General features: G+C 39.6%; 1 protein-coding gene across 1 annotated transcript in view; it reads right to left on the bottom strand.

Annotated features, from left to right (window-relative positions):
• The window catches only part of PTPRR (protein tyrosine phosphatase receptor type R), a 136036-nt gene that overhangs the window by 21551 nt on the left and 100966 nt on the right, over positions 1-13519 (bottom strand). Inside the window, exons 7-8 of the mRNA XM_050904872.1 lie at positions 7184-7268; positions 227-306 (exon numbers count right to left, since the gene is read on the bottom strand). Coding sequence (XP_050760829.1) covers positions 227-306; positions 7184-7268 — 165 coding nt within the window. The remainder of the gene's footprint in view (positions 1-226; positions 307-7183; positions 7269-13519) is intronic.

Below are 13519 nucleotides of genomic sequence, written 5' to 3'. Positions count from 1 at the left end.
TAAATTATTTTCTTATTGCAACCATTTTAGTATATTCATGGCTATGTGGTCTTTGTTATAAACAGCTCATGAAACTATTTCTGTCACACCAATGTAGACAAAAAGATTAGGAATTATCAATTAAGATGGGCAGGAATAAAATGAGTGGCACCTTGGCAAAATCATTTATTTATGTGGAAAATCAAATATTGTCTCAAAAGCACATGAAGAGTGTACATTTACTTACCCTAATGTAGTTAGCATTTATGTAGGTACTCAAGGAGTCAGATGGATTTTTTGGTTTCAAATACACTCTGCTTAGAGGATCTAAGAGCACAAGGAAGATGGAAATTGAAAAGAAAACCCATAATTAGAAGATTTCTATAGAGAATCAAAGACTTGTTGAAGAAATAATCTACTGTTATTCGGGGTTGTCAAGCACTAAAGCATTATGCATCAAATTCTTCCCTCTACAAAGGATCATCACATGTAACTAAGGTACACCTATACTGCACAATGCTGGGCTGTGTAGAAGCATCTCAGCAAGCTGTGGGCATTAAAGCAACACTATCAGGTCCAGGCAATGTTCAGCAAGGTCTAGTCTGCCTGTGTTGAGTATCAAGCTGACCTGCCTAGACTGTCTTTGAAACCTGTGTCATATCATTGTATGATGCTAGATAATTACACCAAGTCCTTTGGATTCAACTTTGATATCTTTGCCTGAAGCTGTTCTGTTCCAATGACTACAGTTGGATTTAAATTAAGAAAAGCTCCTTCTGCCTGGGATGAAATCAGCTATGTGTTTTTATACCAATGTAAGTTCACTGTAAGGGGCTGGACTAGGTAATCCATATCCTTCTCTTCAGTCCTGTGTTCTCATCTGACACAATTTGTGACCATTCATGTGTACTAGACTGGAGACGCAATGCCAAATTACAGGAACATTTTCCTTCAAGCTCTTCTTTTCCTTCACTGTCTTGGATGATCTAGAACACAGTGGGGGCCAGTTCTGTTGAGTATAGAGCTGGGGGTTACTAAATCCCTCCTGCAAAGGAAGTTTTTGCTTGCTCATTTGTGATGATGTGATGCCCCATGTATTACCCTTTTGGAATTAAAGCCAGTAAATTCTCAATTACACAGCATAACAGAAAGGGATAAGGAGAACGGGAGTGAGGGGCCTATATTGTGGCTGTCTAGGGGCATACTTTGACTTTCTTCACACCCTTTCTGAAAAAATCTTCTACTGTTAACAAAATGATATGGAAATATTTCTGTACTGAAAAAAAAATCTTTTCTTCTGGCAGTTTGCTTAAATAATTAATTAGAATCAGCAGCTTTTTGACAGTATACAGACACCTATTGGTTTGGAAATAGTCTCTGGATAGCTGCTTTGCTGAGTGCAATCTAGGCAATATGCTCAAAGATACATATGTGGATGCTGAACTGGAGAGTGGTAAGAAAACACTATTTATTATGTGGCCCTGCTGTTTACACAAGAAATACATAATTGATGTACATATGCTGTAGCAAAACCTGGTATTTTCAGAGTTGCTTTTGGATTTCTTTTGTGACTTTTCATCCTGTTCGTAAGAACAGGATAAAACCTTTGCAAATCAAAGGAAAAGGAGGGATGATCCCAAACATACTTTATGTCCTTTTCCCACTGGAGGTCACAGGAGCATCTTGGACAGGAGTGGTGCCTTTGCAGGACCCAGGCTGGTGTTTTGAAACTACGTTTCTTAAAATGTGCAAATGAATGCATGACTTCTAGTTCAAAGTCTGTGCATGGAAGTCTTGTCCTCTGCGTTAATAGCACAACATGAACCCTAGTTAGTTTGTGTTAAAATCTCTTTGTACTAGCTTTCCCAACTTTTTCACTTAGAGCTTTTTTTTCCCCTTAACAATATGAGGACAGGAAAGCTCTCATTCCTTTTCAGCACAGAGTGATTATTAGCCATTTCCACAAATGCCTCAGGCTACGTGGCCTTGAAAAAACACCGGCTTCCTCTAGCTCACACAATGCCTCTGATTCTGGTGTAGCTTGACCCCTACCTTAAAAAACCTCTTTCAAGCAGACTCAACATCCAGTTTAATTACCATGTCTTGAGATAAATCCCTCTGTTACTAAGGAGCAGCTAAATCAGTTTCACAATTTCTGAGACCTTCCAACTCCAATGAACGAAACAAACACTGCTTCCGAATGGGAATCTTTTATAAATTAACAGTCTTGATCAGTTATGAAATAGGTAAGTGCTGTAAACTCAGCTCTGAAATGAGGAAAACCTGAGCACCACTAAAGATCCAGAGCCACTAAGCAATCATCAGACACAAATGGAAGTAATTAGCTTCCTCCTGAATGACAAATACCTTGGAGGTAATAATCTTTTCCTCATGGATGGCAAAGTCTGAGAGTCTGAAGCTACAGCTGAAAGACACAGATGGTGGCTGCAAGGCTGCATTCATCAATGTTTGTAAAGCATCTTGAAACGCAGCAGAGCTGTTAAGCACTTATAATTACTAATAAAAAATGTCTCCTACAATTTTGACTGAGGCAAAATTACTGCTGTTTTCTTCCATGTATCTAGGAAGTCTGGAATAGCTTTCCCATTAGAGTAGAAGAAGCTTCCTCTAACTCCATCTTTAACAAATGAATATTGGCCTGAATTTACCAGTCTGGAGGAATAAGAGGGTGTTAAAGGGGCTGTAGCTTGCCCCCATGAGACTGCCTGGTGCAGGGAACAAGCCGGGCTATATGGTGGCACTGCTGGACAGCCTCCCCCGCTGCCATCGATACTGGAGGTTCATCCACTCCATGAACACCACTCTGTCATGAAAACATGAGGCTTTGTCCCATTGCAAAGGCTGTATTCGTTGTATGGTGGGTATGAAGTGCTGTGGTTGTTTTTTCTTCTTCCATTTCAACTGCTACTATGCTCTGAATTCTTTAGGGCATGGGTATTTGTAGCATTTCCAAGACAAGTAATTTGTTACTCCTAGTCCAGTCCTAGTTGCCTTACCAACAGCAGGACTGAAATACTGTGAGAAGGGATGTCCTTCAGGTATTTCTGTTTTGTGAGCAGGAAAGGAAGACGAAAATTTTGTAAGGCAGACTGCTCTCACACTTGCAGCCCAAAAGATCATAAATCTTTCAGATATTGAAACATTTTGAAATTCATCCACCTCTATTTTGCCTGGTTTTGCTTGCAGTCTGTAAATGAACTACACATACTGGTATTATTTGGTAAACATTGTAACACAGAACGTGGAAGAATCATACCAGACTGCATTCCCAATCTCTGCCAGGTGGGGAATAGGCTATTAGACTTGCAAATAATACAACTGCCTCAAAACACCTCATGTATAAAACACCTGTAAAATATGCATCATTTTTTAATCTCATCTGAATCATTTCCTGGCACTTCCAATATAATCCAGGATTTCTCAATGGAAAACTTAACAGATTTATCATGGTGAGTGCTTCTGCATTTTAAAACATGCTTCAGCATTACAAAATACATTTTCATTCATGCAAAGGGAATCTTTCTTATCTACTAAAAATAAGGTCTGCCTGATATCCATTTACATTTTTAACTATGCAGTCTAACATAGATAAATTATTATAATACTGGCTATTTACAAATATTATAGATGTTAGGATACTGGTGACCACAACTAGGACACATTTTGTCGACTCACATGGATATACAAAAATGCTTTCATGAACCCATGTTGAATTCCGCTAAGATTAAACAGTTTTTCTCCTCCTGCTTTGTAAATACGATTTTTTTCTTTAGTCTTTGAAAGCCCGCTGGTGATCCTATTGCCTTCATTAGGGAGCAGGACTGGAGCAAACGTGACCATTCATAGTCAGGACTGTAGTGCAAGGGAGCTTGAAAATTCTCAAAATCAAGAGAACGGTTTTCCAGCGTCTGTCTATAAACTTGCATAATAAAGTGCTTTGTTCATACGATTTAGATTTAACTTTCCCCTTGTCTTTAGCTGGAGTGCCAGAGCCAGTTTTAGCACAAGCACTTCAAGCAACAGCTTGTGGATTTGTGGGTCTGACCCGCCAAGTGCTTTCTACTTCCATGTTACTGTGAATCTGCTGTTCTGCTGCGAGTGTTTTCACGTAGGCTTTTGCCCCGAGGGTACTCTTCAGAAAGGGGTAAGGAATGACTTCCAGGTACCTTGGACATGTTGCACGCACGAAGATACCCACAGAACAGTGTTAAGCCACTTGCTCCTTTGTAAGCAAGAGCCCATGCATGTTCTGAAGTACCACAGGAATTCTGCTTCTGGTTTGAGGTGGAAAAGTGAGATAGGAAGGGGAAAAGATACAGGGCTTTGAAGCTGAGGTCCTGCTGCACGGACATGTAGTGGGGGCTACAGGAGACAAGCAGGCAAAGGTGAAGATGTGGAGTAAGAGGATGAGGAGGGAGCAGCGGGGCTGGTGTTCTGCCACAAGGATGTGACTGTGGTGAGAGACTGGGAAATCTGTGTGCAGGATTGGGAACCTGCTCAGAGGGAGTGAGAAATGCTGTAGGTGGATGGCAGAGGGAATGCAGCTGAAGATACGGAGCAGGGTTTAACAGGACCAGTGGGTGGGGTCGCAGTCAGGAGGAAGGACAGAAAACCAGTGATTTTTAAGGAACTGCTTAGCCACTTGCCTCTGATCCCACACTGTCCCCTAGTTAGTTGTATTAGCATATTATTATAAAGCAAATAATACTTAGAAAACTTAAAGACGCGTCCTAGTGTTTGCATAAGAGCGTTGGCTATGTTATACTGCAACTGAAACATCTTCCATAGAAATGTAACATTTCCTGCACTTTATAGTTTTCCATATAGAATAATTTTCATTAGGCATTCATTTTATTTCACGAGTGTGTCGGGCTGGGTAATATCTATTAACGTGAACCTGCCCTCATGCACCCTGTTGCAGAATTATCTCTTAGAAAATGAGAACATCCTCCACAGCGCAGAGGGTGGAGCTGGCAGGACTGGGCATTTTTAGGAGATAATCCATCAGCTCAAACGTCACTTGTCACCACAGGTGCCCCGATTCAGGGGACACACCCAGCACTGGGAATGGAAAAGCTGATGCGGCTATATGAAGCGGCAGGTTGATATCATCTGAGCAGGAAACCAGGAAGGCTGTTCTATTTAATCACTCAAATCGTTTCCAAACCCTCTCAGACTGGGTGTGGGGTGCGCGAGTATTTATTATGAGCATGTGCCTCAATCCTCAAAATATCTTCTTTGAAAAAGCCTGGTGCTAACACACAGCAGACCTTTTGATTTCTGTCAAGGATGGTTACAAAGTGCCTGTCAGTGAGTAGCTGTGGTGCACACTGGCAGCGTGCTTGGACTTAAAATGTGCTGCGGAGTTAGTGGCACGTCCTAGCTAACTGGAGGTAAAAACACAAAGGCATGCTGGTTCTCAAAGCTCATCAGCATCAACCACGGCCCAGCTGTCATGTCCCGATTCAAAACACATGCTGCAGTGAAATAGGACTCATCACATTTGCAAGGCGTTGCTGAAGGCAAACCTGATGGTGGCTGGGGCAGCTTGGACGCAAGATGCTATGGGAAGGGAGAACTCCTTCCAAAAATCTGCCCGTCAGGCGGAGGGAGGCTTGGCGATATCCTGGCTCCACTGCAGCTGATGGCAAAAGTCCTGCTGTCGTCAAAGGGATGAGGATTTCACCCTCTGTGTACATCCTGTTGACACTGGGCCAGACTCTAAGGGACGCTGAATTTTCTGATTACTTGGTATATAACTTGCATTCAGTTACTTACTTTCTTTAATTCCCTTCAACATTCCTCGATTGCACTCAGATGCACACAGCTATTGGTTGCAATAGACGAACTAACCTTGAAGACAATGGAAATTTTACTGAGGGCTGAAGGGAAGCGAGGACTCCACACAACGAGTTTCTTTCCCAGCTACATATCGCATTTCTGAGACTAATCTAGCGGCTGAAGGCCATCAGTTTTCATTAATTTGACTGCAAGGCCTTTGTATGATGTGAACAAATTACAATGCGTTCCAGCTCGCTGAGAGAAATCTTGTCATTTAAAGTGTGTGAATTTGCATGACTAACGTATAACATAGGCCTACAAGGACATTATAGAGATGATTAGAAAACAAATTTCTAGTTGATAGGATATGCTGTCATTTTAAAAGTGTTCTTCATTCCAAACCTAAGCAAAGGGATGTGTTTACATTTTTCTGTGGGAATGTCCTCCAACATTTTGAATCACTGAACTTTTTCACTTTGGTGATGTCAAAATTTATAAAAACTCAAATATTCATGTCTGTATTTAGTGTTAAAACGTCTGCAACCTATTTTGAAACTGAACACAAAACAAAATGATTAATAAAAGAGAAATGGAATATCTCATTATCCCCCACAAATGTTATGAAAATAGCTGCATTTCAGAGAAATGTATATTTTGAAGGAAAACTATTCCACTGAAAAGTTTTCAATCGCCTCTAATTATAACAAAGCAATTGTTGCTTGGTCAGAAATAAAGAATTTGGGCCAACAAAAATACAGAAGCAGTATAGCAAAGCAGTAACAAGTTTACAGCAACGATGAGGCAGCACTGTGTGAGAGTGGTTTTCTTACTAATGTAAGCAGATTTCCACAAAGCCAATTGGCGCATGGAGAAGAAAAAAAAAAAACCACCAGAGGACTCATAAAGATGGAAGTCCACTACAAGAAAGGATAGGATGCGCTTGCTTTTTTTTGTCTGGGCCACTTAATGTTGGACAGAATCCCAAGTAGCTTCACCCAACTAGAGGGAATTCAGTGACTGCAAGACGGTGTGGGCTGTGATGGAGGCAACAGTCTTGGTCCTTTCATCCTCCAGATCGGGGGAGCTACTGCGAGGCATGGAAGACCTCTCTCTACCCACCTGCCTGAGCTGTCCTCCACAGAAAACCAGCATGCACCCAGGCTGCATTTCAGTACGTGGTGGGGATGCTGCCAAAGTGTGTACCTACTAAGGCGTCCAGTCAGAGTTCTGCATTTGGCAGTCCTACAGCACTGGGCTTTTGTTATCTTTCTACATAGGCTATAAATACACTTATGAATAGGTACACAACGATCAAAGATAAAGACAGCTAGATTTTCACAGCAATACGTTCTCAAAGCAGGACTAAATGTCATAGTAGGAAACCATGGGCTAACTCACTTACTTGGCAAAATTGTTTTATAGCGGTTTTTAGTTCCGTGACTTGGGATGTCAATTTCTTTGGGATCCACAAAATTCATCGGTATTTCCTATAAAAAATAAATTAAATCAGATTGGTGTTTCCAAAGGAGCCATGCAGGAAATTATCACCAGAAGGCCATCTGCTGTTACACAACTGTCTTTTGACATCAAAGTTATTAAGAAAAAAAGTGGTTCCCACCTCAAGCCTGTCAACACCCTTCCTTTAATAAACACAGGGAGTTGCATATTGAAGGGGTGACTTCCAAGGAACACTTCTGATGAATTATTAAAAGCCAAGTTTTTACAGGATTAGGAGAGAGGTTAAAATGCACAATAGTTCTAGAAAAGTGGAGTTGAAAAGTGCAGTACTGTAGCAGAAAAGTACAACATTTTACATAATTAGGAGAGGAACTTTCAAAATAATTAAATATTAATATATGGCAAACTTTTTTTTTTAATTTTGTGCAAAGCTCTTAACAATGTCAAAGACCTCACTTGCTTTTTATAGAAACTACTAGAATGAAGTGCCTTAGTGTTTTGCATTCAGTGACTCAAAATGTAATAAAAATCTGAAGCTACTTCTCTTGATTCTCATTTTGATCTTTGTGACTGATCTGCGTTGTCTTCTTTAAATACGCAGATGTGCAAGTAACTAATGTGACAGTTTGCTTGAAGTTTGAAAAATATACAAGTGATAAACTCCTGATCAACTTAAAATTACTGTTTTTCAAATTGCTTGTCAGCATGAAAAGTAAACATCCTCCAATTTTTCATTGAATAAAACATTTCACTTAGTCTAAGGGGGGTAAGAATAATTTTGATTTTGAGGTTCTGAAACGTTGTTAGTGTTCTTACAGTTGAATAAAAACAACCCTTTGAAAATGGCAAGATGAAACATGTAGGTTGGTTTTTTTTTTTTCCTGATTGTGTGGGATGTTTTACCAACCAAAACAATCTGGCAAAATCACATTAAAAAATGCTTCAGTTGACTCAAATCTTCATTTTTTACTGGTTTTTTTTGGCCACCATTATTTAAATTATCTTAGGGTAAGCAGGAATTTGATCTTCAGTAAATCAATACTTCTACTTAAAAGCACAATCATTACTAGAGAGACTTGAAAACTTCGTTGCTAGCCTGGAACATTTATCCAAAGAGATAGTGGCATATTAAATAATTGCCTCTTACAGACACATAGGAACATGAGGAGGCACAAAAGATATGTTCCTACCCTATTCAGTGCAAACCTCCTTTGACTTGTACCACTGGAAAATTTACTTAAGGATTTTCCTCCAAAATCAGCTGGTTTCTAACTCCACAGGCACAGGCCTGCCCAGGCCTTTGGCACAGATGAGATGCATGGCCACTGTCCTTCAGACCCAAGGAGCTCTTGCTCTTCAGCTAACTCCTCAAAAGAATGACTCGCCACCTCTCATTTCAGGCCAGCCAAAGTGCTGCTGCTAAGATACACCTTCCTTGCAGGTACTTCACCCAAGCCTTTTTCAGCTCCCTGTACTGCGATCCATGTGATGCCTATGCTAAGTGCAGGATCTTCTCACTTGTAAGACTCCATTCCTGCATAAACCTCATCCCCGTTCCTTCAGGTCAAACCATCTCACCTCTGTCCTGCTTCTGATGCCCCTTCCTCCTCCACGGAACTACAAAATGAGCTCCCACACCCCCCTCATACCCACCTCTGACTTTCACCCCTTCCCAGTGGTGACCTCTGCGAGACTCTTCCTCTTGGCCCTTGGGCTCTGAATTGTCCTAACTGTCTCTGGTATGGGCTAGTGGCTGACCTAGAGCTTCCCTGGTTCAGTTCTGGATTAGTATAAACACCACCAGTGCATGGCTTCTGAAAGGTTTCCCTGCTGAACTATATACCAACTGAGAGCAATACGTTAAACCTATGTTTAATATGATCTACATCTGTCATCTACAGAGACTGGAAAAAGATGTGTGAGGAAGAGTCCTCTGCCTGCACAAGAAGAGACGGTGGTCAGTGGGGCTCCTCCAGCCACCTGGCTGTCTCCCTCTCGATGCCTGCTGAAGTTTTAAAATAGTTCATCAGTTGGCAACTTACTGACAGATGCAGAAATGCCACCGAGTTGAAAACAGAAATGCATTTATCTGGGCCAACAAGGCCAATTAATAATACTAACCACTTACATCCTGTAAACACTTTCTAGTCGGTGGGCTCCTCCCAGTAGTAAGTACTTGTTGGGCCAAGGGCACAGACAGAAATCTGACAATACGCCATAGATCACAGCCACAGACAAGTCACTTATTCTGAAACTGGCTGTGAAAAGCAAGAGATTATTCCAGAAAAAAAATCAGGATATTATGGGGATAACGTTCCTGCTAACGTGGGGGAAAATAAGCCCAGCAGATTGTAAATAGCATGAACATGTGCAAATTAGCATACAAATTCTGTAGCTATATAGGCAATATATAGCGATTTGTTTTATTAAACGTATACATATTATATATAATTATTTAATTACAAATAATGTATAAGCTGCACACATTCATTAGCTCAGTTGCATGCATGCAATTATAGATGCGTATGCATATATGCCTTTGTTCATGGGCTACTTCACCTCTCTGGGCGATACTCTTCTAATAACAGCTATTCTGGCTCACATTAGCCTTTGAATGCTACAACTGTTCATACACTTGACGAGATATGATTTGGGTGTCTGAAAGCATTCAAGAAAATGTGGCAAAACTGAGAAAAATTCAGGCAGATATTCATTATACTCATCCTTCCATTTTTATGAGAACCAAATTTTATAGATTTAACAATCTGGTACTTTCCCATGCAGGACTGTATTTTCTGACATTCCAGTATTTTGGGAATAATGAATTCTTCTGTTCTGTCACCAACTTCAGACATTCTGTCTTTTGAATAGTAGCAGCTCAGGCTACTAAAGAAGTATATGCTGGGCAATTTGTGTTTCTTCCTCCTTGCAAATCAGGTATATTCTCCCAAATAAAAGTAGCCAACCTTTTTGTCAGCATTAAAAAAAAAAAAAGGAAAATAGCTCTTTTTTCTTAATAAATATTATGGAAAAATATTTTGATGGTAACTTACCATTTTTTACAAGAAAAAAATAAAGTTAATGCCCCCTTAACTATTAATCAAAGAATTAAATATTAATTAAAGAACTAAACATAACCCGAAACTGCTCATGTTTCAGTTTTTCAGTTTTCCACTGAAAACTTTGAACGTTTCTCCACTTTTTGCACACTTGGAAGGTTTTAATGGGAACTAATAATTTTAGTCTCAAGAAGACTGTCTTATTGTATTTCTTTAGCTAGTTAAAACAAGCTGAGTGAGCAGAACGAGTGAGGGTTATATATTGCGTTCTTTGCATGCCTCAAGTTCCTACTAAAGCTATTATCTGTAGCAAGGAAGATATTAAACAGATACTGTTCAACAGCTTCATCTTAAAACACATTTTAAAAAATGGTTTAAAAATGGAATAGACAAGTCATGATCTTTTCAATAAAATTCTGTGGAAACACTGAACGGCCAAAGTCATGTTTGCCCCCCTGAGGGACAAATAAAATGTGAGTATTGCCCCAAAGCCATGCACGGATGCTGTGTGAGAGGATTCGGGTAAATAGGATTCTACGGAGGTGCCAAGTTGTCTGTACAGACTGTCTCCTAACGTGGGGGGTTTAAGCACAATGAAGTTATTTCTTCTGGCTTTCCTGCCTAAGCAGCAGAATGGCAGAGAACCGATGGCGTAACTGGTGATAAAAGTATGTTGGACGCTTAGAATTTTTTCCATGTACAGTGTTTGACCAATTTTTGGTAAAACAACTGAGGGATTTGTTTTTCTTAAGCAAATGACTTTTACTATAAACCCTGGCTTTTTAAAGGTGAATAAAAGGACTGCTTCGTAGGATGCAATTATTCATAATGAAAAACTATTTTTAGAGTAAGACGACACTCATCATCTATTCTATTGACTTACATGCACAGATTGAAAACAAAATGAAACCCAAGGGATCACGTGCTCTGGCATGTTTAATAAGAACTGAATTGTTTGTATGTCTTTGTTAGACCTGTAGTATGCTCAAGGGGTTGTATAGGTCTTCCTGCTCTTACATGCCTTGTTAGGATATACATTTCTGTGTGGCTCTATTTATTAAATTTGAGCTATTAAACCAGTCTTAAAAAGCTTTGCTTGTTTAGTTTAGTTTGCTAATGAGTTGTAACAGCTAAAAAAGTTAGGCTAAGGTTGGTTTGGATAGTTGGTTATGTCAGGTTCCTCCTCTCTGGTACCCTGTGATAGCAGTTGGTAGCAAGGCATCTGAGGGAACTAGAACGCAACAAGCTTTTCTTTGTATTGCACTGGACACCTGGTACTGTTCCTTTAGCATGAAAAACCATGAATAATCACTTCATATTCACCTTCTCCTTGCTATCATAATTTTACAAGCTTCTGTTAGAGCCTCTCACGGTCTCTTTTCTAGGCAGAAGAGTCCTTGTCTATTTAGTATCTCCTGATACAGAAGCTGCTCTAGTCTGTGATTATGTTCGCCATACTTCTGTATGTGTTTCGAGATGGAGAGATCAGAGCAGCATGCAGTTGTGAATGCAATATAGACTTTTCCAATGTCACAAATATGTTTTCTATATTATTCTCTAGTTATTTTCCCAAGATTTTTAGCTTTGTATTTCAGAACCCATCGTGGTATACAAAACTACTTTCTCCCAGATGCATAACATTTTATTTATCAACTCTGAATTTCCTCTGCCTCATCACCGTTATAAAATCCTTCTGTAATTTCTTTGAAGTCTATTTTTCATTTTACTACCCTCAGTAATTCAGTGTCATCATCAAACTTCGCCACCTATTTATTCCCTTTTCCAGATGACTTAAGAGCATCTTGGTCAGTATCAGCTCCAGAACAGGTGCCTCTGGGACTCCACTGGTGAACTCCTTTTACTCTGAGAAGCAACCAATCCTTCCAGTGCTACACTGTGTTGATTACTCCCCACTGCATTGCATTTGTTCATATATCTACTGGCTTCTTTCTTTATTCTAATTCCTTCCAATTTCTCTGATTTAGACATCAGATTTCTAGGCCTGCAGTTCTCTGGATCTCTTCTGGAGCCCTTCTGAAAAACTCCTGTTACCTCTGGCCCTCTGATTCCTCAGCTGCTGGGGCCCAAGTGCTAGGTTACGCCTGCCCAGTTAATACATCAATAATTGCACATGTGAATGCCTTTAGGATTCCTGGGTGGATAGTAGCTTATTCCAGTGAGTAGCTTTTATTAATTTTATTGATTTGTTCTAGAATCAATTGCACTAATACTTCAATATTAGACAGATCCTCCAGTGACCTGTTTGAATCTACTCCTGCCACAGAGGTAGGAAATTCCCTAAGTTCTTCTATGGTCAACACAGATGCAACTAATGCAGTCACTTCTCTCCTATTGCTTCAACTTCTCCAAATCCCTTTTCTACCCTTTTGATCATCTATTGATACTTGTACTTTTTGGTAAGCTTTGTGCTTTTGATCTATTTAAAAATGAAGTTACGATTTTTTTTAATTCAAAACCTTTTTTGGCCTGTCTTATTCAGCTTTCACATTCAACTGGCTTCAGTTTACGTTCTATTTCCCTTGTAAAGAGTGTCTCCTTATTTCTGATAGCCTCTTTCATCTGGCTGTTTTGTAATACCAGTCTTTTTCAGGTCTTCTTAAAGCAATATGTAATAATGTGTTTTCCCTGACTGAGTTTTTCTGCTCTGACTTGTTTCTACCTAGCCACTATCTTCATTTTAGATTCTTACCCTTTTTAATATTAAATACACTTGTATTTAATATTAAATAAGGACACTTCAGGGTTTTTGGTCTTGAGTATATTAGGCTTGCTGTATGGAGTGCTTGTTAAAGATATTTTGGACTGACTGACTGACTGCTCTAAAAAGTCATTTATAGTGACTAAAAATTTAGTCTTCAAATTGCAAACATACATGATGTTTATATGGGAATAAACAAAATCTCCAATTATTACTGTATTTTCTGTCATCATAAACTTTATGATCTCTTTGAAACTGTCACAGTGTTACAGTCCTGGCTGTTTGTACTGTAGCTCTAATACAACATTTATCCCATCTATGAACGGGACTTCAAACTGAGAGGAATCTGTATTATCCATGGATATAACTGAGTGACTTATCTGTCTTTAGTGCATAAACATAAAACACCACCTTGAAACTATCTAATCTGCCCTTTGGAAATGATTTGTACCTTGACATTAAAGCGTTGCCCAATTATTTTTTCCCCACAGTTTCTGTTATG

This window comes from Gymnogyps californianus, chromosome 1 (assembly GCF_018139145.2).
Source record: "Gymnogyps californianus isolate 813 chromosome 1, ASM1813914v2, whole genome shotgun sequence".
NCBI lineage: Eukaryota > Metazoa > Chordata > Aves > Accipitriformes > Cathartidae > Gymnogyps > Gymnogyps californianus.
The sequence above is the reverse complement of the archived record's forward strand: the minus strand, read 5'-3'. Positions and strand labels throughout refer to the sequence as shown.